This window comes from Cotesia typhae, unplaced genomic scaffold (genome assembly GCF_013202065.1).
Source record: "Cotesia typhae breed Kobodo isofemale line unplaced genomic scaffold, CoteBio_Ctyphae contig_26, whole genome shotgun sequence".
Classification (NCBI taxonomy): domain Eukaryota; kingdom Metazoa; phylum Arthropoda; class Insecta; order Hymenoptera; family Braconidae; genus Cotesia; species Cotesia typhae.
The window spans coordinates 1,686,118-1,709,053 of record NW_027423732.1 but is presented as its reverse complement, the minus strand read 5'-3'; the positions used below and the strand labels follow the sequence as shown (position 1 = coordinate 1,709,053).

Genomic DNA, 22,936 nt, shown 5'->3' with positions numbered 1-22,936 from the left:
GATTCAGTACAAAATTTAGCATGTAATCTTTGGATATATTCGCTAAAATAAAATTGTTCCAGTTTCAGAATTAAGTTAGCTAATAGCTCGTTGTCTCGTTGGACTTGCAACAGCACACTACCTTGTGGTGAATAAATATATAATAAGACACTACAAAATGTCCCGACTTTATCAGCCTGGCGAACTACCACCCAAAATTTTCGTTACCGACACTAGCTAAAATAATAGGTAGTCCCGTGACGTCACAAGACGGCACGAGGAGGGGAAAAACGGCCACAAACCCCGATACTTGAGCGGTGATCGACACTTCGATCTATCCCCCGGTGTCAACCACCACGTTAGATTTATCTTAGTCATTCTTACCACTATACCACTATTACCACTATTAGGTGATTACTCACCAAAACTACAAAATTATTAACAACTATCAAATCTATTATTTAATTATTAAGTTTATATTATCAGTATTACTACTATTTTGTGTTAAACTATCATTGCGTTATTATAAATAATTAACTATCGATAACCTAGAATATTAGTAAAATATTCCTACTACAAATCTATTGTATTTCGTCACCGAATATCATAAATTTATTTCAAGTGTTGAGTTAGTGAAATAAAATTAAGTTTGTTGCAATTTTGTCGCCAATCAAGTTAATTTATCCACTACAATATTCACACTGCGTAATTCCATATAATCAATTACAACACCAACCACGGGAGAAGGACCATCTGCACAGTAACATTTGTAAGTAAGTAAAATAAATTTAACTGGCACACGTGGTAACTTCTGTCCCATAATCTATCTAATATCAAGCTCTCTTAAAACGAAAGACAATCATAAATACGGGAGCGGAATATCCCAGGGCAGTGGACCAAAATTATAAACGATATCCAGGCGACTATTTCTTATCCGCGAGGTTTAGTGGCCTGGAAACTAAGATTTTTCAGAAAATTTCGGGTGGTAGTTCGCCAGGCTGATAAAGTCGGGACATTTTGTAGTGACTTAATCCTCCCTGCCAAGCCAAGACTACCCCGTCAATTTTTGGACCGAGCTAGCTCTTTTGAAAGAATCGGTGAATCGTCACCAGGTTTGAGGGTAATAGGATGATAGGAGTTAGTGGTGAGTGATCACCTAGGAAGGGTAGTTTGATGAAATGATAGTGAGAAAAGTTTGGTTTGATGAGTGGTCACCTATAGTAGTATGATGAGTTGGTGAGTAGTCACCTAGTAGTAGTGTGTGAGAAAGTAGGGGAGTTTTGGGTTGGTGAGTAATCACCTGAGGAATGGATGTGTTGTAGACTGGTGAGTCATCACCTGTAAAGAAAAAAAATTATTAATTAAAATTTTAAAATTATTTTTAAATAAAGAATTTGTTGTTGGTGAATTCCTTGAGCAAATGTCGAAACTCCGGTCTAGACTTCGATCTATTGAATTAAAAGAGAAATAAATTAAAATTTTTATAATTGTTAGTTGATTATAGTTGGTTGATTTTTTTTTTGAATTTTTTCTGCAGCTGTAAATAAAACAAATTAACTGGCAGATAAAATTTTAGATGATATGAATGATTTAGTAAATATTATAGTTTTTATGGTGTAATAGTGTGATAGATGTTTAGTATAAATTTTATAGTAATAATAGTTGTATAATAGAAAATAATGATAATAGTATAATGATACAGAGATATTTTAATTAATGATATGAACGATGATACAGTGATGTTTTGGAAGATGATATAAATTAATAAATGATGATGTAAATGATTTAATAGGGGTTCAATTTTATAGAGAACGCTGGTACGTCTTTTGGAGGTCTTCGATGTTCTTTTCGTGGTTCTTTATCTCAATCCCGTTCTTGTATCCAGGCCAACGTCGGTTACTAGCCTGGCATTCTGGATCAAAAAGTTGTATTGGTACTCTACATCTCTGGTAGCTTCCTTGGAAGTTGTCTGTTTTCTCGTTTTCAGGTAGACGAAAACAAAATTCATCGTGTTTCGAAGCTTCGTTGAATGTATAATCTCGAGTTCATGAGACATCGTATATTGGTGTTGTTTGTGTCCGATAATGCGGTAACGAATTTAAAATTATTACCATGACTGGATTAGTTACACGCTCGTCTTGTAAACCTTGTCGAGATGAAATTTTCGACTGAGAGAATTTAATTTTTTCTAAAGTTGGTTTTTGAACTAACTGACGATTTTTAGTTCCAATTTTGTAAATAGTAGTATCTGGTTTTCCCTTAAAAATTAATGGAAGTGAATCGGCTTCTAGTTGGACAGGTTCCTTGCATTTATCTGTATATTTTCCCAGTTTATGCATTTTGGGTTCGATTGAGTTAAGTCGTTGTTTGACGGCAACGACATCTCGTCCTACTTCACGTACAGAACTTGTCAGGTTGGTGAGTTGGCAATTCTTTAATGAGGAATGGCTTTGTACGAGTCTTTTCATGCCATTCTGGAGTCCTTGGATATCCTGTGTATTCTTCTGGATTTGGATATGGACTTCCTTCATTGCTTTACAGATATCTTCAACCCATTCAGGTCGTTTATAAGTGAACTTGAAGTTTGGTTGAGGTAATGAAGTCAACTGGCTTCTGTCATGCGGCATGAGCTGCTTAAGTTTGGCTGCCTTATTATTATTATCTGATGGATCTGATACAGCTGCTATAGGCGTTGAAGCTGTAGAAATAATGCCAGGCTGAACCATTGTTGATCTAGAAATTCTGCCAATGTCGAGCTGGGTGATGGATGTTGAAGCTTCTTCGGTGTTGGTTGTTGACGTTGTAGAAGTCGGTATTAATGATTTAGATGGTGATGAAAATAACTGTTTTTTTGAATTACAAGTAATTATGGGATCAGAGGATAAAGGTTCTGATTTAACGCTTGTTATCGACGACAACTTTGAAGTACTCTCAGTTCTAGTCTGAGATGATGGTTGTCGTTTATTTTGACTTGATGTTTTAGAATTGTTCGAGTCGTGTGTGCTGAGACTATGTATGAGCATAAGGTCATTAAGTTCATTACCAAATTTGATTTTTAATTTGGGTATTGGATTAAGCATTTCTGACTCATAGTCCTTATACTCGTAATCTAAGTGGTCTTGGTTAATGTCAGGGGTTCCTGAACTATTTTCTGAAATATTTGGTTCGCGGTTGTTAGAGACCGGCCTAACTGGGGCACTAGTTAAAGAAATAGGTGCCGTAAGGGTTTGTATCGCGGATATTTGAGCCCTAGTTGGTGTATTGGGGATCACCGGAGTAGCTATTTGGTTTACGGGATCCGAGTTTTTCGTAAGGGGTCGTAAATCGGCTCTTGTTCGTATCTCGTCTGTAGTTCGTGAACAACAGACTGCAGCAATGTGTCCACTGCGTCCACAACGGTCGCAGTCAGTTCGTAAGGGTACTTGGTTCAGTGTCTTTTGTAAGTTTTCGAACATACTCTGTATCACGGCTTGAAGATTGCTTATGGACGATATGAGTGCGTCTGAAGGGTTGTTTTTTGGGCTTTCTTTACGCAAATTGGATTGTTTGTTGGTTAAGGCCACGTCTGAAGTTGTTTTTTCATTGTCTTCTATGCTTGACGCGTCTTGATCAGGGTCTACATCGGTGACGGCGTTCATTCGCGTTCGTGATTTTGTATAATTCGGATTTTGTTCTTTCGATTTACTCGATTGTTCCGGTTTAGGTGGATTACAGGCATCTATGATCGATTGCCATGTGCCAACGCGTTGGTAAAGCATGGAATAGGTACTAATATGTTCTTCCGCAAATTTAAATAAGAATTTTGAATTAAATTTTTGGATGATGATTTTAACTTGTCGACTTTCGGGCAGTGGCTCGTCTAATTGAGAAAACGCGCTTTGCATTCGATTGATAAATGCAGCTCCGAGTTCATCTTCGGCTTGTCGATATGAGTAGATTTCTTGTAAAAGGGTTTCATCAGATTGGTGGGTCTGCCATACTTTGAAATGTGTTTTAAAGATCAACCAGTCTGTGAATAGGTGTTCGTTTTGATAATACTAGTCTAGAATATCACCGGTTAAGGTTGAAGCAACTACTGGCCTAAAACTATCTAGTGGTGTATCATTACTGATCATTCTCTGTTCTAAAGTTTTGATAAATTTTTTAGCGTCTAGTTTTGCAGATGGATCACGTGAAGGAAACAATATATTCCATGATTTCGCAATCCGGCAAATATCGTTAGTCCGTAAGGGTGCAACTGTACTCGGGTATGTGTAAGAGTGAGTAGCGCTTGAGACTATGCCTGGAATAGTATGTGTGTATTGCTGTGTTTGCGGCACAGGCACATGAAAAGAGGCGATCGGTACTGTGTAAGTCAGTGTGGCCAGATCGTGCGATTTTTTTACCCCCACTTTGTACCGCTTTCAATGTAGTCAGATGAGAGTGTCCTACAAAGTGGGGGTAAGAAAAGAGCACTTTCTGGCCACACTGGTGTAAGTATGCGTCACATGAGGTACAGTAGTGTGTAGCTGTGTGTATGTGCCTGGTACATAGTATGGCGTCGACGGTACGTGTGTAGCTGGTATATGTTAAGGCACCAGTGGTACGAGTAATGGGGCAAGCGGTGGAAGCGCGTACGGTAAACGCGCAGTCCCACTAGAAGTTGGGGCTGATGCGGTAGAGTAGGGAGACATGTCCGAATGGGAAAAACAAGGCGCGGGCGGCGCGGAGTGATTTGCCGCTAAATAATCAAAATTTGGGAATAATTTTTGAGGCTGAAGCGCATATGTGTCCGTGATATGATTATTATTATTTACTGTGTCAGACATCATCCGAGCTAGGGTACTGGCAAAGGGTGGTATCAATTGCTAACAAGCTGTTTTCCAGGTTTCTGCTTCGGCTCTTAATTGTCTAATTATTTCCTCATCGGGTTGGGTTACACTGCTTGTATCTTTGAGGACAGGTACTCTACTTGCGTTATTGTCAGTCTTATTTGTAGGATCAGTGCTATTATTGACAGTACTGTTGTGTATGTCACCTTGCGGATTGTCTAGTCCGAGTAAATCGTCTTGTATTTGAAAATATAGACTTGAGTTTGAATTTTGAATTGGATGAAAATTTAATAAATTTTGATTTTCTAAGTTCGCATTATTACTAATCGGTATCGAGGACTGATTTACTGGGGTGTGAGGAAACATAATGAATAGTTGTAATATTAATTAAATTTTATTTTAACTATTATTTAATTTTCTGTTTCGATTATTTTGCGATGACACGCCTGTCAGGAATTTTAATCTCAGATTTTATCAAGAAATAGTTTTTCGGTAATGTGTACGAAAGAAAGTAGATAATCCCAGATCTAATAAGCATTCGATATTTGATTTTAATGATTTAATAACTGAATCTTAGAATTTAATGACGATTTAATAATTAGAATAAACGATGTTAATATTATTTTGGAATTCGAACTGCAAAGTTAAATAAAGTAAATTGTTTTAACGACAGTATTTGATTTTTACATATCGGTAAACTATATAAAACTAAATTTGTATTATAAATAATAAAGCTAAATAAAAAATTTAGTCTCGGCTCAACTAATATAGACAAAACGTACTTTGTAAAGAAATAAAATTAACAGAATTTATTTTATTTCCGAGAGTTTCAAAACGTAGTATAAGACAGCCGATTATTTGGACATACGCGTGATGTGACATTGGGTTGTGTTTTACTCAAGTTTGGGTATGCAACATATTTTGGCTTAAGACCCAGCACACACAAAGTATACTAGACAATAGGTTTATAATACTTATGAAGATTTATGCACTGATAAAGTTATTATTAAAATTTTTCGAAATTATTTTTACTTGAATTTACTGAGAGTACTTCTCAGTTATCGTAAAATAAATGACATCAGCATAAATCTATACAATAATCGGGTTATAGTTTTACAGTATTACAATTTATGCACACAATATAATTCTTTTCCGTTTATTATGCTTAAAATTAGATGAGATGGTATGAAAACGTGGCAATTTTTGTCAAATTAGAGATTAATTTTATAAATTTAGAATTTGTTATTAAGTTTTCAGCAAAATTTTTGCTATCTTAATAGAATTTTATAGTTATTTATGACGAGAATTCTATCGGTTAATTGTATTAATTAAATTTTCATCTGTAAAGTATTGAATTTTTACGTTGAAAATGAATTTATGAACTTTTGAAATTTTTGTGGAACAAAGATATTCATTAATGAGGGCAGTGTCCTTGTTCGAGCGCCATTGAAACACTAGAATTTTTACTTTCCTAAAAGTAAAAATTCTAGTGTTTCAATAAATCACAATAATTTATGTTGGTCACATATATTTGGAGTTGAACTTGAATATAAATTGAATGAGTTGGATTTAAACATAACCCATTTTCATCTGTTTTCAAGTATGGAACGTTTGACTTTCCAAGTTCGTTGTCCCAAACAGGTATTTTCCGGCAGGTGTATGGGCATTTGATTTCAATCAGTTGTTTCTGCCAAGCTTTTTCTCCACATACTAAAATAGCATCTGGAGAACAACTCAACCATGGTTGTTGCAGACTTATTATCACTCCGACTTTGACAACTTCTCACTTCGGATCAAGTAATTGTTTATATTCTTTCAAAGCTACATCTTCATTTTTCTTCCCATATATCATTGCAGCATTTTGAGTCATCTTTGGATTTAATAATTCTGTCATTACTTTTTCGACGCTGAAACGATGGCCTTTCAGTCTGTACGCATTACTGGCAGTTATTCGTAGAGATCGTTGTTTAAACCACTCACTACTGTTTGACTGTTCAATGGTTGAAACACTCAATTTTAACGCAGTTTTAAAATCACAACAAACATTCTGTTTGTAAAACGTATATAAATCTTCGGACTGTCTATTCGCACACTGTGAGTGAGTTCCGCGTGAGGCTAGCGTGAATATTACAAATTATTTGCCATGCTAAAATTCACGCTACAGTGTCCGAATAGCCTCAGCCATAAATCTTTGGTTATGACCACTTTTACACTGTATTTTTGATTCACAGATTGTAGCAAAAGTATATAACTCACAACTTTCTCCGCTTTTTCCATAATCGTTTGTTTCATCTTCATTTGGATCGTTTTCAAGAGTGATTAAGCTGGTATAACATCAACATTTTCCTTTTCCTCGAGTTTTAACATTTTTCCAAGAGGTGTGTTGGCGAATGAGTCCGGTAAGTTAGCAGTCGTAATCTTGACAGGTTCCAATTTTAATGCTTCTTTACACAAAGGCTGTGGGGTAAAGAGCTTCGACATTCTTTGACCTTTATCGTATCCCAGGAGTTGTCGTTGGGTTGGCTTACCCCATTCTTGCAAGTGACTTGTTTTTGAAGATGAGCTTTCTGGAGAATTTACATAATGAATCAACGCACTGACATGTTTGCATTTACCTCCCAGACCTGCTTTACAGGAACATACAGCATTACTGATGTTGCGATTCTTTCCAAGCTAAAATAAAATATTTTTATTATTATTACTTCAATTCGCATATCTAAATTACTGATAATTTTAATTTAATTGCAATAAAGAGTTTAATTTAATTTTTATACGTACCAAAACTTTCACATCATAAGTATTTGACACACTTGCTTGAGGCACGACTTTAGCGGTTATGACACTTGCAAAATTATTTTGTTTTTCAACTACACCATAAAAATGATTAGTTAAATAATTTTTTCCCTTTTTCATCATTTTGGCCACGTATAATATTATTGACAACTGGTTGAAAACCATATTTTATTATTTTTTCCATTATTTATAAATATTTCGTTGTTTATAATGGATGTTTTGATCCCACTATCTTTGGTAAAAGAACACTAGAGAGCGCTTACTTCGACAGTAGTGCTGCCTCTATATTTCACGCACGATCCCTATTCACGTAGACTCTGCTCATCAGCTGTGCTTGCGTGTTTATATAACACAGAATAAGTTTGTCCGGTTGATTAAAAAAATAATACAAACACATCGAGATAACATTCTTAGCTAAAAGAATAGCTTGCATTTGCTCATTTAGTCTCCAGAAGAGAATATTAACAATCGCCATACTATATACGCACTAAAACTTATCTAGATTTTGGTAAACTTTTTGTTACTTATTTATGATAGTGAAATTAACAGACATCAATTTGTTTTTGATTTTTAGACCGACTAAATTATTATGAAATAATTTAAATAAAAAAATTACTAGCGCACATTTTTTTTTATAATTGATTTGTATAAAAAAAAAAAATTTGTAAGATGTTTGCTGATTTCAGTATCATATTTATTTTCGTATTTTACAGCTTTTATAATAGTAATGTAAAATAACTTTATTTTTACAGATTCAATACGATCTATAAGGTGATTTATTATTCAAATTTATTGAGCCAATTCGATACAACATGGAAAATTTATGTATATCAGAAAGATATAACTTGATTGAAGAATGCAATATCATTCATAAATGGAAAATAGAAAAATTTATTGCATTCATTCGTCTGTACAGCTATATTGAAAGTTATAAAAATTTTAAATCGTATTTTTCAAATCAAAACGACATAAATTCAGGTTTGCGGCGTGATTGGTATTTGAACTTGAATTTTAATTATATAAATTCGGAAAATAAAGAATGGATAACAATATCTTTAAACCATGACAGCTCACAGACCACAGCGGTTCAATGTTCACTATTTATTTTGGATAATAGAAATGAAAAACAGTTTATTCAAAAATTTAGCAAAGTCTTTTATAGGTCTGAAATATGGTCCATTCCAAAATTCCTTGAAATAAATGAGTTATTAATTAACAACGAGAAATTTTTACCTAATGATGACTTAACAGTCGGCATTGAGTTGACTGAATTTTTTGAAACAACAGTAGAAATTGAAGTTCCAAAAAAAACTCCAAGGCACCAATTGAACACCGATTTGAAGGATGTTTTTGAGAGTAAAGCAGGTAGCGATGTAGTTCTCCTCGTTGGTGACAAAAAAATTCTTGCGCACAAGCTAATTTTGACGATTCGTAGTCCAGTGTTTGCAGCCATGTTCTCACATCAGCTAAAAGAAAACAAAGAAAATGAAATAACGATCCCTGACTTAGATCCAGAAGTTTGTGAAAAAATGTTGGAATATATTTATACTGAGAATGTAACTGGTCTTGATGAAATTGTTGAATTTTTGTATGAAGAAGCCGACAAGTATCAGCTTCCAGCTCTGAAAGAACTTTGTGAAGAGTCATTTTGTAGACGCGTAGAAATTGAAAATGCTATTAAATATCTTGTTCTACTAGACCGCCATCACGCTGATGAGAAATTTTTTGACTATGTTTTAAAATTCATCGCCCTTAATTCCAAAATAATTGTCACAACTGCCGACTATAAGCAGTTGGAAAAAATAAATCCAGGGTTGTTATTAACTATAACAACAATGATTTGCAAAATAAAGTAAACAACAAGGTATAATTAAACTTTTTCACTAATAAAATAAATGTATTTACATTGTTATTCATCAAAAAATATATATCCTTACTTTTTTTATGTTTCAGATCAACGCTTCGATAATTTAATACCGCATTACTTGGCATTATTTTTAACGATAATCTAATCCTTCGTAGTATTAACATCTACATTATTATTATTTACGTATTTTTTTTATTAGATATTGTTTTATTGATTAATATTTTTTTATTATCAATTTTCATATGTATTTTAAAAATATTCGAGTGGAATTGAGCCAAAATAATTGTTCAACTATTAATGATTTTTTTTTTTTTTTGTAAGAAATTACTTATAATTCCACTTAACCAATTTAATTTAATATTTTCCAACTTTTCAAGAATTAATTAAAAAAAGAAAATACTAACTTACTTTCGATAATTCCTCAAGCAATTAATTTTTATAATTTGGCTATTGTTACGAAAATATCCCTCTATTAAAATTTTTTTGGCTTAATTTCAGAAAAAAAATTAATTAAAGATGTTAAATTTTTAATTTTACCGCGAAAAATGGACAATTTTTGAAAAAAAAAAATTATGTGATTGTTTAAAAAAATTCTAAACATTATTAAGTTGATTTTTAATCAATTTATGCAACTTAAAATAAATTTTTCTAAGCGCGCTAATTTTTAAAAGAAAAATCAATTTTTTTTTGTGCTTAAAATTTTTTTTGAATACATTCTGACAGTTGAGTGATGTTGACACAAAAATAATTTTAAAGTAATTTAAAATAATTAAAAAAAATTTTTTTAATAAACTTCAAAAAATTAAATTGATAATTAAAAAAAAAAAAATTTTATTAATAGAACTCAGGAAAAAAATCTACCAAACATTTTTCTCGTAAATATTTACATAAAATAATTTTTCAAAAATATGGGTAGAATATAAATTTATGATTTATTTAAATAATATCCAATTTGAAATTAGAATTAAACTGTTAAATTTTATTAAATTTAAGAAATATGCTTATAAACAATAAATTTCGATTTGAGTAGATGTCTTCGTAGAATAAGATTCTGGTATTTTGTAATTTTTATTCTGTATTTTAATGACAAAAAAAGATGGTCAAAAATAAAAAAATAATTTTTAAAAGTCAAGTTCATAAAATTTATTTATTCCAGTGAAATAATTTCTTTTTACAAGATAATTAAATACCAAAATTGAGTGAATGTTTGTTTAATAATTAAAAATTAAAAGTATTGAGAATTACTGCTAAAATAAAAAATGTAGTCTAACTTTTTATTATTTTTGAACTATTCCAATTAAGATTATTTTGGAGAAATTTTTGAACACATTCCAAACTTTTTTTCTTTAATAAGGACAATACAAAAACATGAATGATTTACAATTTTGTATTTGCGTTTATTATAAAATTAAAAATACAAAGTGAATTTATTTTATTTAATATACCTTCTAAATTTGTTTCAGTTTATGTTTTTGATTTTTTAACAAGTATATTGTCATAAAAAATACTTCAAGAATTAATTAATAATAAATATTGTCAACCAGCAGGCATTTAAAATTTAATAATATTTTTTAATTAGTATGTTACCATTAAAAGAATATTTTAAGTTTATTTGTGTGATGTTTTTTTTTTTTTTTTAATCATTTATTAATTAAGAAAAATAACTAAAAATTTTTAGATATTTGCTTGAAGTAGCATTAATTATAAATCCATTGATTGCCCTACCGGATTAAAAATAACAAAATAAAGTGGATAATACATGTTATAATTGAAAGTACACAAAAGTATTAATCAATAATGAAAAATATAATAAAATGTACGTAGGTAATAATAATGAAGATTAAAATTCCACTTTTAACTACTACTTCTTATAATGACAATCGATGATAAATGAAATAATGTACACATGCCAAGGCTTATGGAATTAAATTATGTACTTAAGTGTTTTGATCTGAAACAGAGAAAACGTAAGTAATTATTTGTTAATGAATAGATGTACAGTATAAAATGAATAAAAGATTATTTGAAATTAGTTAATGGCTGAAAAACAACCAACTAACTTTAAACGTAGACAAAACAGTGGAACTAACTTTTTTTTGTTTTAAAAGTAATATACCGACTAATATAAGACTGTATATAAATAACAAAGATCTCAAAAGATTAGATATTTATAAATACTTAGGAATATACATAGACTATCTAATGAAATGGGATATACATGTCAAAGAACTAATTGAAAAAGTAAAATACTTTGAATTTATAGTCTATAAACTAGATCAAATTATAAATTATTTGAAAGGATAATAAACTATGGTATTATAGCTTGGGGGGTGCCTACAGAAATGTAATCAACTCTCTATTGTTTATGCAAAAAAGAATAATTAAAAAATTTAGGCTGGAACATAACACACCACTAAATATCAAACAAACTTTTATCTTAAATAGTTTGTTATACTAATATGATGCTTGTAAAAAATTGTACAATGATTATGATGGTAGATCTAGATATAAAAAGATAAAGCTATGTAAAATCAATAAAACGAAATATTGGAAAAAAATAATTGACAGTATTGTTTTGTTTTTTCAGAAAAATCAGTAATTAAATTTTTTGTGTTGATGTATTAACTGATTTTAAATTTTACTATTTTTTATTATTTCATCTGACTATTGTTTTTATAACTTATCAAAGATTAATACATATTATTATATTAAAATTGTTAACTTTTTTGAATTTTTAATAAATATTACTTATTAAAAAATACTTATTTTCATAAAATAATCATTGTTATTTTTTTTTTAAATAAATAAAATTAATAACTGTAATATTACTCCTAACGTAAATTAAACTTTTCAAATTTTTCAGCGCATGCGCGTCTCATACTTTTTTCGCGGCTCACAAAACTTGCGTTGTTGCCATAGCTTTATTAACGTATCCCTTCCTCGCCTAAAGTCTGGTAAATTTTTCATTACTTATTAATAAATATTTGTGAAACTGTGTGGTAATTATCAATGAAATTATTTTTTAAAAATTGTTTAGTTGTTAGTTAACGTTACTCTAGTTTTTAAAAAAGATTCTAAGAAAAGTTTCTGAGATATAAAAATGTTTGTAGGTAAACTTTTGGATATCCCGTATACCGTAACGTATAGAAGCGTTCAAAACTCAAACTTTGAAATTAAATATCTCTGAAACTAGATGGTCAAAAATTTTCAAATTGCGCCAATCGATGCAGAATTATATGAACATTAATCTGTTAAAATTCTAAAAAAATCCTAAGAAAACGACTCTGGCGAGGGTACTACCTAAAATCATGTATTATAATCTTTATATATTCTGCGTCTGATTTTACTCAATTGTATATTATTCCCATTGTCTCTTCAGTTAATATTGTTTTATGTATAGTTAATATACATGCATAAATTTTCCATTCGGCCAATTAAGCCATTGTTTAAATGAATAAATCTAATCTAATCTCTTTTTCCCTACCCTATGTACAGATAATCATTTTGTCTCTATAGGGATTATATGTAGTTATTTGTACAACTATTTATCTAATTTTGGGAAGTAAATGAATAAAATAAAAATTAAATGAATAACTAAGTAAATAAATTTATTTTATCAGTGAAAAAGTTTAACCACACCTTGCTATTTAGTCGAGACTGGAGATCATTGTTATTATGCTTAATAACAACCCTGGATCTGATTTTTCTAAATTTTTAAATTCGGAAGTGGCGATAATTGCTTTGGAATTGACAGCGATGAATTGTAGAATATGGTCGTAAAATTTCTTATCAGCATGATGGCGATTCAGCAAAACAAGATATCTAACAGCATTTTCAACAGTCACGCTTCTGCATAAAGAATCTTCACAAAGTTCTTTTAGAGCGAGAAGCTGATGCTTAACGGCTTCTTCATATAAACGCTCCCCAACTTCATCAATTTCAATTACAGTATCGGTATAAATATATTCCAACAATCTATCACAAACTTCTGGATCCATATCAGGAAGAGTTATTTTATTTCCTCCTTTTATTTTTAGTTGATGTGCGAACTCAGCTGCAAACACTGGACTACAAGTCGTCAAAATTAGCTTGTGCGCAGGAATTTTAACTTTTTTGTCACCAACGAGAAGATCTACATCGCTACCGGCCTTAGTCACAAAAATATATTTTAATTCACGTATTAATTGCTTCTTTGGAGTTTTTAATTGACTTTCAATTTGTTTTGAACTAGTGTTGACAAATCCAATAATTTTAACACCAATTGTTAAAGTATTGCTTGGTAGAAATTTATCTTTCATTTCAAATAATTTAGATGTTTCAACGAAATTTGGAACTCGAAATTCTTGAGGGTTCTTTAATACGACATTTTCAAATTTTTGAATAAACTGTTTTTTATGTAGATTATCCAAAATATATACTGAATATTTAACATCTGCATGACGTTTGATGTGTGGACTTAAAGATAATGATATCCATCCTTTATTTGCCGAATCTCTACTATTAAAATTCAATTTCAAATACCGAACTTTATGGTCTTGGGAATCTTCCGCATAATCTCGAAAATTTGATTGAATAGTATTAGTCTCTTTAGAATAGCTGTACAGACGAATTAATGAAGTAAAATCCAATATTCTCCATTTATAAATTAATTGCTGTTTTTCAACCAACATATAATCTTGTATTACTTTCAATTCTTCCATGATGTAACAAATTGGCCTAACAAATTTGAATAATTAGTCAACTTTTAGATCCTCTCGTGTTAAATCTGTAAAAATAAAATTATTTACGTTAATATTATAAAAGCTGTAAAATACAATAATGAGTCACAAAATTTTACCAACCTGTAAGTGAGTTACAGTACGTTTATAAGTCGACGGTTGTTTTCTTTTCGAAACCAAATGAGCAAATGCACACTATTGTCTATAAGTAAGACCGCAGCGCCAGTCAAAATATGAATTACGGCAGACTGTCAGGGTATGTTTTTACTAGAATTCAAATTTGCGCGCGCAGGCGCGCGCCTCGACTATAGAATTTGCATATATATTCATGCTTATAATATATTTGACCAATCACGTTACAAATAGCTTGCAACACATATTTTTCATCTTAATTTTTCGGGTAATTCACGGAGGCTAGATATAAGGAGGACGATCGACATAGGTAAATGTACAGTTAGTGCGTCCGGAAAACTGAGGATAGATCATTTTCAAAAAGAAGCCGCTAGGGCGTCACTACGTTCGCTAATGTCCGGATCATGGCGTCCGTTTGTTATTGTTTATTAATAACACCAAATTGACATTCAGTTAGTTAATTAGTTTTTTAATTAATAATCAAAGTGATAATAGTTTAAAATGGTAAATAAATGTATAGTTGATGGGTGTTTGAGTGGCCGGATAAAAGATCGTAATAAAAATTAAAATTAAATAGTCGAAACACGTCTTTATTTATTGTGCCACAGGTAATATAACCTAACTTAGTATTTTTGTAAGAAATAATTTTTATACTAATTAAATTTATATTAATTAAATGATTATAAAAAAATTTTACCTATAGAAATTAAAGGAAATTATAAGTGCTCTTTTTTCAAAATATTTTTTTAAATAATTTATGTTACAAGAGTCCCAAAAATTTTTATATCAGTAGATTTTAGTATCATTTTTGATCAAATTAAAAAGAAATTGTAAAAGGTATAACGTAATTTTTTTCTTCTTAGAATTAGTTTTAAAAAAATTGCATCGTTACCATTTTTTTGGAGCTAACGTTTTACTCAAAGTAACTTATCAAAATTATTTCCAAATATAACTTCATGTCAATTTTTTGTTTGTTTATTCAAGTGTCCAGACTTGTTAAAATTGTGGTACTGTGGATTAAAGCAAGATCTCACCCCAAAAAAAGATTATGTCTGTGAATTACATTTTAATGATCAAGATATTATTAAAACTGATAAAATATTATTGACTACTGGAATTTATGAAGAATTACCTCGAAAAAGATACTCGCTAAAGCCTGATGCTATTCCGACGTTGAATCCGAACCGTGTAAACAAAGCTTGCAACAATGAAAATAACGAAGCTCAGTATATGCAATGCCATTTATTAATTACAAATGACCATAAAACTAACTCACCACAAAACCAAGAACCAATAATTAGTAATGATCTCATAAACATAATTAATTGTGAGTCACCAAAACGCATTGACGTATTTGAAAATTTTGAAGAAAATGATAATTGTGAGAACGAAATGCAGGTAAGAAAAATTAAAATTTCGAATTATTACTCTGCAACTTAAGATAAAAGCACAAACAATTAGGAGGCCTAATTACTCTTGTTTGTTAGAATATTTATTTAAGTACTTGAGATATTGAGAAAGTGAAGCTCCCTGCCTTCGTGGAGCAAAAAAATAGTATACACTCTACGGGAAGTAAATAAAAAAGCCTCAGATCACATATTTGTCAACCTCGGCTTCGCCTCGGCCGACAATTACATGTGATCTGAGACATTTCTTACTTTTCTTCCGTAGGTGTGTAATATACTATTATAAATAATAAGAAACATTCACTATAAAAATTATCAAGTTTACTCGAATTTATTATAGCAGTGTATGAGAGTTAAATTTGAAAAATATTGTTATAAAACAAATAGTCTTTCGAAAAGAAATTATTAATTATTTTTTTTTTCATATTCACGTTCTTTTCTCTATTCAATTCTTTAAAACAAAAGTAAATGAAATAATTAAAGAATCATGTTATAAGATATTTCAATAAGTCAAACAATCTGAATTATGAATATGTTAAAAAAAGTTAAGTCTTTAGACATGTCTCTTATATCGTCTCCTATAAATTTAGAACTATTATTACAAAAAAATAATCATTAATTTTTGTTTATTTAATCATTTCAAGCCACGTGAGTTATCTACTCCTGAATTACGTCTTGAGAAATGTTCTTTATTAACAATTATCAACGTGTTGAAATTCAATGCTTTGCCACAAAATTGGAGTTGGACAATAGATTTAGTTAATCCAAAAATATAGTTTTATGTCATTTAGATAAAGTATCCATGAATTTAAAATTTCGTATAAAAATAAGTGAAGACTTCAATATATCAGTAAGAATTTTTAGATCTTGTAATTTATTTTTCACAGTATAAACATAAAGTTCCGAACGTTGGTTGCTAACGAATGTTCAAATTTCTTCGAAGCGAACATTACACAGAAATATATCAGTTCTCAAAGTTATTTTCTCGATTTTTTCGCGTATTTTTGAAGATTTTGATAGAATAGCTTTCAAGAATTTTGAAAATTCATAAGAATCTAATGTTCGAACGTCAGTTTTTTTTTTTGTGGTAATGTTAACATTATACTTTTGATTAGTTACTTAACTTGAAAACGCAAGAGTCGGTAGAATTCAATACCAATTTTTCCCAAATATCTGATTTTTGGGAGTTTTTGAAGGAATTGGAAAACTGTGAGTTATGTGAAGGGACTGGATTACTTTTCCATTTTTGGCTACGGACATTAATTTTTGTTATTAATAAATTTAAAAAATTTGCTATCGATTTTCCATGTTTAAAAAATCGATTACCAAACTTAATAATTATTGTGTATCTTAAGTACGGAGCACATTAGTATACTCTACAATTGCCTAAAAATGATAATTCTAAGGTTTTTTATTACTTGTTAAATGAACTTTACTAGTATCATTTCTCATTAATAATAGATGTTCATCGGCGTGTTCTGGTGTGTCATTGCCTGACGAACAATATAAGAAACAAATGAATCTTTTTCGATGCTTTGCTTGTCGGCAATTGAGACGGAAATTGCAAAATCGATCGTACAAAGTCAAACCCGACATTAAAAGTTCGTACACTGACTTGAAGTACCAGGAGAGCCTGAAAACTAAACAAATTCAGCGCCTCAAACGTAAAGTAGGTATTTACTTATTTATCGTTTCTTCATGTATACTTGATTATTTACAGGTTGTGAGTGTTTAAGATCAATATTCTTTTATTTTTTTCAATAAACTTAAAAGTTTGATACAATGCTCGTTACATTACATTATCATTTCGTCAATACGGTTTAGTTTGTGAATACAAATTTAATCAACTACAATCTGAGAACTTAAATTAAATCACCTGTAAATGCCTATTTAACTATTTAACCCTTTACAGAATGAATCACTCATCAAAATTATAGAAACGCAACGACTTAATTGTATGGCAATTAAAGATGAAGCTCTAAGAGCGGAAATTTCTATTTTGCCTCCCGTGCAACAACTAGCAATTCGTGCTTGTTTTAATGCAGTAAAAGCTAAAAATGCCAAACAACGAAGATATACGGTTGAGTGGGTTTATGAATGTTTGCTACTTGGTATAAAAAATGCTGCGGTATATGAACGACTCAGAGAACGTCAAATCCTCCCTCTTCCCTGCAAAGACACCCTTAACAAATATATCCAGAAGTTGGATAGCGCTTTTGGTTTCCCTAAAGCCATATTCGACACTCTTCGTATTAAAAGTTCACGTATGGAACCACATGAAAAACGGGGTATCCATGCACCATTCCTGTCACACTTTACTACTAACTGCAAATCTTAAAAATGCAAATCTTAAAAACGCAACCATTTTAACTATATCTAACAACTCTACTTAGCTATCGAGTATGATTATATTAACAAATCCGAGCGCATAAGTTTTTAGCTGAAAAAGTAATTCGTATTTGATATTTTTAAATAACTCTTTAAAAGCTTCATTAACTTTTAACAGTAGCTGGCTATTATTGTTAGACTACATCTGATTCACATTTATTTCATTCTAACAATTTTTTATTTTTTCTCCTAGGTACCTTTTTAATAGATGAAGTAGCTTTAAGTGAAGCCGTGAAGCTAAATCGGAGAACTATGCAGCTTGATGGTTTTGTAGACTTGGGGGCACATACTCCGGAAAATTTAATCAACAGTCGGGCTGATCATGCCTTAGTCTTCATGTACCAACCTTTTCAGGGTAACTGGGTGCAAGTAGTTGGTAGCTTCCTGAGCAGAAATTCTGTCACGAGTGCCATTCTTCACAAATTACTCATTGAATGCATCGTATTACTGGAGAATGCTGGGTTTTATGTTGATGTCGTTACTTCTGATGCAGCTCAATGGAACAGAGGAGCATGGACACTTTTCGGTGTCAAAGATGGACAATGTAGCTGTGATCATCCATGCAATTTTGACCGCAGACTTTGGTTTATTTCGGATTTTCCACACTTAATAAAATGTTTCAGGAACAAAATTATGAAACGATTGTTTTTTTGGGTAAGCTTCTCTTATAATATGATTTTTAACACCAGTGTACTGTTATTCACGATTGAATTTTCAATTTAGTTAGCATTGGAATGAATATATTCATAGGTGACCTATTTAATTTTACAACTATCAAATTTTTCAATGATTGTATTTAATTATTTATGAAAATGTTATTTATTTTTAGACTCCAGATGGTTTTGTAAGAAAAAGTCATTAGGAAGCTTTATTATTGCATGAAATTTATCTGAAAGCCAATCTAAAAATAGCTTATCAACTAACTCCCCAGCATTTAAATCCAGAAGGATATCAAAAGATGAATGTCCCGTTGGCTTATCAGGTAATTATAATTATAAAGCTGCGAGAGTAAGTTAAAATGAATTTAAGATTATCATTAACATCGAGGTAACTGGCCTAATATTTATCTTTAATTTCTAACAATTCATATTATAAATAGCTGATTCAGTTAAAATAAATAATAAGATGTATTTATTCTTATTTTGATAAAAAATTAATTTTTATAAATTTTCAATCATAACAACTGCTTATCTAATTTTAATGAGAAAAATTAAAACTTTTTGTTTTTAGCTTTTTTCGAAAAATATACAAGTTGCAATGGCGACTTATAAGAACGCTACTCCTGAGCTCAGTGATTGCGATCCAACAGTGGCTTTTATTAAAAGAGTAAATGATTTAATTGAAGCCATGAGTTCACGTACTCCTTTGAATGCTTTACGTTTAAATGATAATTGTCCCCGAAAAAAGGTAATTTTTAATATATACATTAGGTCTTTTGATAGCTTCATACAATTTTTTCGCAATAATAAAGCGAAAATTATAGTTCTAAACGGAGAACCATTGTCAACATAAAACCATCATTATACCATGTGTACATGATCACATATTATAACCAATATTGGAAAATATTTATAAAGTATATATATGTAAGTATATAACTATAAAAATAATTTAAGACACTCCAATCTTATCATGACATTATTCCTACTAATGTTTGCACATAATCCAGTCTCGCAAGTTTACTTACATTTTCAATATGAAACTTATTAAACGAAACTTCAAATGATAGTCAAATTCAATGAATTTGAGTTTATTAGTTGCGGAAGTTCCTAATCTTTATCATAGCTGATATTCTCTTGGACTATGTATCCTATTTTCTGAAACATGCATTTTTCTAGAGTAATTTCTACTACCATAAGATAGAGGATAAATAAGTAATGCTATTTATTTTTGCTAGGTAATAAGTGATTTTATTGATTATCTGAAGATTTGGGAAGCCAAAGCTAATGAAGAAAGAGAACTTTATAAAAAGAAGAAGAAAGGCAAAAAACAAAAATCAAAAATGAAAATGAAGTTGATGATAAATTTTTTTCGCAATTACTCCTAGTACTCTTACTGGATTAAAAATTACGTTACAGGCTACTTTAGAGCTAAGTGAATTTTTGCAAAAAGAATGTAATTTTGAGTACTTGATGACATCGCGGCTTAATCAAGATCAATTAGAAGTATGTATTAATCGTTGGATTTTTATCAAATGAATAATTAAAAATTGTTATAGTAAATATTCTTTTTTTTTTTAATATTTGAATCTTATTTAATTTATAGAAGTTCTTCGGTATAATGCGGAGTGTTTGTCGTTGCAACGATCATCCGGATACAATCCTTTTCGGGCAAGTTTTTCGATTATTGTGTTCATATTCATTAGTCACGCCGCCGAAAGGGTCCAATGTCACAGCTGGTGAATTACTACAATCTTTAATGCAGTCCAAAGATTCTCTGGCTACAGCTAATGCATTAAAAAAATTGGCTGAATGAAATTGACGCTATTGTTGAAAATGGTATTTCTAGTAATAATTATTCGTCTAGTGATGATAATAATAATACATTTTCTCATCCAAATACCTCTGTGGCTAAAAAACCCTTTGAAAGCTTGTTAGACGAAGATAGTGATGACGATAATGATGATACTATACCGTCATTTATTAGAAAACCATTCGAAAGTTTATTAGACGAAGATAGTGAGGATGATATAGAGGACGATGATGATTTGTATCACGATAATCATTATCCGTTCGAAAATTTAACTGAGGTTGACGATTCTTCTACTGAAAACAACATTAATCATCATAATCAAAATAAAATTAATATTGATTCAAATGAAAACTTTTTACAAAGTGAAAATGATTGGGAAGGAAGTAATAGTTTTCGTGATGACCAGCATTACCATCATGATTATGATGTTGTTTCCACCAGTGATGGTATAGTTGCTTATATTGCTGGATATGTTGCGAGAAAATTTCAGCGAATGACTTCTTGCTGTGAATGTATTGAAACATTACGCTCTGCGAATTCCTCTGAACGTGATCGGGTCATATAATTAATGAGCAATGGTGGATTAATTTTTCCCAGTGAAAATTTATTCAGACTAATTAAAAAATTGGAACAAATAGTTTTAACCGTAGTTGGTACTAAAACTGTTAAAATAAATACTATGCACCAAGTGCTAGAGAAAATAGCAAAAGCTAAATGCCTCCCCACCCTAGGATGTGATGAACACAAAAAGGAGCTTACGGCTAAAATATTGAATAATTTTGTAATTATGAGAGGTAATTTTTTAGCTAATCTTATCAACCGAACTCTTAACGAACGAAAGATGATGGCCAAGAAACATCGTAAAATTTCTAAACTAGCTTAACTTATTAAACTCTTCAGTAATATTCTACTTTCAACATATATACGCTTATTAATTAAGAATAAAATTACCTAAACTATTTGAATACTTTATTATTATTATTATTATTATTATTATTATTATTATTATTATTATTACTATTACTATTATTATTATCCCAATTCGCAACTAAAAATGAAATTTTAATGTTTTCTTTTGATAAATGTGATTGTACATTGCATTCCGCGTCATTTATTTAAAAACCTGACATTAGAGACACTTGCGCACTCTAGTGGTGAAAGATCTGTCCTCCAATTTTCGGACGCTTGTAATACATTACGATCGTCCTCCTTATATCTAGCCTCCGTGGGGTAATTCGATATCGAATGGATAAGTAGAAGGGTAATTGGATTTGGGTGGGTAAAATCGGGTAATCTGCTTAATCAAGATGGAATATTGTAAAAATATTGTACTGCAAGAGTTAGACAATGAATGGAAGCGATACGAGTTGTTGGATTTGACTGATTTCAATATTGATATAAATTTAGACTCAGAAGATTATTGGAGAGAAATCTTTAATATAAAAAAAGCTAATGGTGAACTATTGTTTAAGAATCTAAAAATAGTTATATACTTTCTACTAGTTTTACCATTTTCAAATGTAACCGTTGAGAGTGGAATTTTCAGTGATATTAAAAATGTAAAAACTGATTATAGAAATAACTTATCAATTGATACATTAAAGTCTATTTAAATTACTAAAAACTTTTTATCTAAAGACAGTGATATTATTAACTTTGAACCAAATGAAGAAATATTAAATACTAACATTTGGGATAAGAAAGACGTTTAGATATTAGAATATTTATGTATGTTACGTTATGACTTTTATAAAAATTTTAAATATTAAATTTAGAATAATGTTGCTACAAACATTATAAAATTTTCATATAAAATAAAGAATTTTATTTAATAATTAATAATTTTATCCATTTTATATTGTCAATACTGTAAGAGTATAAGATTATAATTAAATTTTCATATTTATTTTCATATAAATAGAGTTGGTAATAGTGTTGGGTAAAAACGGGTAATCAGACTTCGAGGAAAGGGTAATCGAGATTTCACCCATCGGCAACACTGATTGCTAGTCAAAATTGTACAGCATCAAAGCTAATAAGCTTGAACATTAATAGTTTTAATAGTCAACCTAATTTTCTAATTTTTTAAAATTTTTCCATATGAAATTTTTTTTATAATAATTTAACACCCAAAAATATCAAAAATATTGTCAGTGTTAATTTTATTATCATTATAAAAAATTGGGTATGGTGAGAAATAAATGAAAAGAACAATTTTTACTTTTATTTAAAAAAATCATTTTTAATTTTAAAAAGTAATTGTTTTATTTTATTTACAAAACGTCTTACAGTTAATTAGAACATGATCATTTAACGCTAACAGTTACAACAACAACAATAAATAATAGAATTTGCAATAATCTTTTTAAC

At 30.2% G+C, this 22,936-nt stretch overlaps 4 protein-coding genes across 14 annotated transcripts; 2 read left to right on the top strand and 2 right to left on the bottom strand.

Annotated features, from left to right (window-relative positions):
- Nucleotides 1-4,312: 4,312 nt before the first annotated feature.
- On the bottom strand, nucleotides 4,313-7,754 carry LOC141525524 (uncharacterized). The gene is made up of 2 exons (XM_074240051.1): nucleotides 7,569-7,754; nucleotides 4,313-7,463 (listed from the first exon to the last, which is right to left on the bottom strand). The coding sequence occupies exons 1-2, from the start codon at nucleotides 7,746-7,748 to the stop codon at nucleotides 7,110-7,112; spliced, it is 534 nt and encodes a 177-aa protein (XP_074096152.1). The 5' UTR covers nucleotides 7,749-7,754; the 3' UTR covers nucleotides 4,313-7,109.
- Nucleotides 7,755-7,925: 171 nt separating this feature from the next.
- On the top strand, nucleotides 7,926-9,744 carry LOC141525522 (speckle-type POZ protein B-like). Its single transcript, XM_074240045.1, has 3 exons — nucleotides 7,926-8,091; nucleotides 8,336-9,447; nucleotides 9,537-9,744. The coding sequence occupies exon 2, from the start codon at nucleotides 8,396-8,398 to the stop codon at nucleotides 9,437-9,439; it is 1,044 nt and encodes a 347-aa protein (XP_074096146.1). The 5' UTR covers nucleotides 7,926-8,091; nucleotides 8,336-8,395; the 3' UTR covers nucleotides 9,440-9,447; nucleotides 9,537-9,744.
- Nucleotides 9,745-10,277: 533 nt separating this feature from the next.
- Nucleotides 10,278-14,429, bottom strand: LOC141525520 (speckle-type POZ protein-like). Of its 2 annotated transcripts, XM_074240044.1 has the most exons (3): nucleotides 14,292-14,429; nucleotides 13,090-14,215; nucleotides 10,278-11,401 (listed from the first exon to the last, which is right to left on the bottom strand). In XM_074240044.1, exon 2 carries the CDS (start codon nucleotides 14,148-14,150, stop codon nucleotides 13,098-13,100), a length of 1,053 nt encoding a protein of 350 aa, XP_074096145.1. In that variant the 5' UTR covers nucleotides 14,151-14,215; nucleotides 14,292-14,429; the 3' UTR covers nucleotides 10,278-11,401; nucleotides 13,090-13,097. The 2 variants fall into 2 exon arrangements, with proteins under 2 accessions (XP_074096145.1, XP_074096144.1); XM_074240043.1 differs by lacking the exon at nucleotides 10,278-11,401 and having other exon boundaries at nucleotides 13,033-14,215.
- A 147-nt stretch (nucleotides 14,430-14,576) lies between these two features.
- Nucleotides 14,577-21,531, top strand: LOC141525523 (uncharacterized). Of its 10 annotated transcripts, none has more exons than XR_012478854.1 (8): nucleotides 14,577-14,908; nucleotides 15,285-15,698; nucleotides 17,168-17,375; nucleotides 18,288-18,748; nucleotides 18,924-19,076; nucleotides 19,325-19,501; nucleotides 19,578-20,259; nucleotides 20,360-21,531. XR_012478854.1 is itself a non-coding variant. In XM_074240048.1 (5 exons), the coding sequence occupies exons 4-5, from the start codon at nucleotides 17,223-17,225 to the stop codon at nucleotides 18,042-18,044; spliced, it is 579 nt and encodes a 192-aa protein (XP_074096149.1). In that variant the 5' UTR covers nucleotides 14,577-14,908; nucleotides 15,285-15,698; nucleotides 16,351-16,556; nucleotides 17,168-17,222; the 3' UTR covers nucleotides 18,045-18,281. The 10 variants fall into 8 exon arrangements, 4 of the variants coding, with proteins under 4 accessions (XP_074096149.1, XP_074096147.1, XP_074096148.1 ...); XR_012478856.1 differs by lacking the exon at nucleotides 20,360-21,531 and having other exon boundaries at nucleotides 19,578-19,680; nucleotides 19,992-20,096; XR_012478853.1 differs by having other exon boundaries at nucleotides 19,325-20,259.
- The last annotated feature ends 1,405 nt before the right edge of the window (nucleotides 21,532-22,936 follow it).

What these genes read in the sequence shown, in the direction of transcription:
- LOC141525520 (XM_074240044.1), bottom strand. Translation starts at nt 14,150, where the DNA reads ATGGAAGAATTGAAAGTAATACAAGATTATATGTTGGTTGAAAAACAG.
- LOC141525523 (XM_074240046.1), top strand. Translation starts at nt 15,673, where the DNA reads ATGATAATTGTGAGAACGAAATGCAG. An exon ending in ATTGTGAGAACGAAATGCAG is followed by an intron (nt 15,699 to 17,167) that starts GTAAGAAAAATT and finishes CATTAATAATAG; the next exon opens with ATGTTCATCGGCGTGTTCTG. An exon ending in TTCAGCGCCTCAAACGTAAA is followed by an intron (nt 17,376 to 17,618) that starts GTAGGTATTTAC and finishes AACCCTTTACAG; the next exon opens with AATGAATCACTCATCAAAAT.
- LOC141525524 (XM_074240051.1), bottom strand. Translation starts at nt 7,748, where the DNA reads ATGGTTTTCAACCAGTTGTCAATAATATTATACGTGGCCAAAATGATG. An exon ending in CTTATGATGTGAAAGTTTTG is followed by an intron (nt 7,464 to 7,568) that starts GTACGTATAAAA and finishes ATTTTATTTTAG; the next exon opens with CTTGGAAAGAATCGCAACAT.
- LOC141525522 (XM_074240045.1), top strand. Translation starts at nt 8,396, where the DNA reads ATGGAAAATTTATGTATATCAGAAAGATATAACTTGATTGAAGAATGC.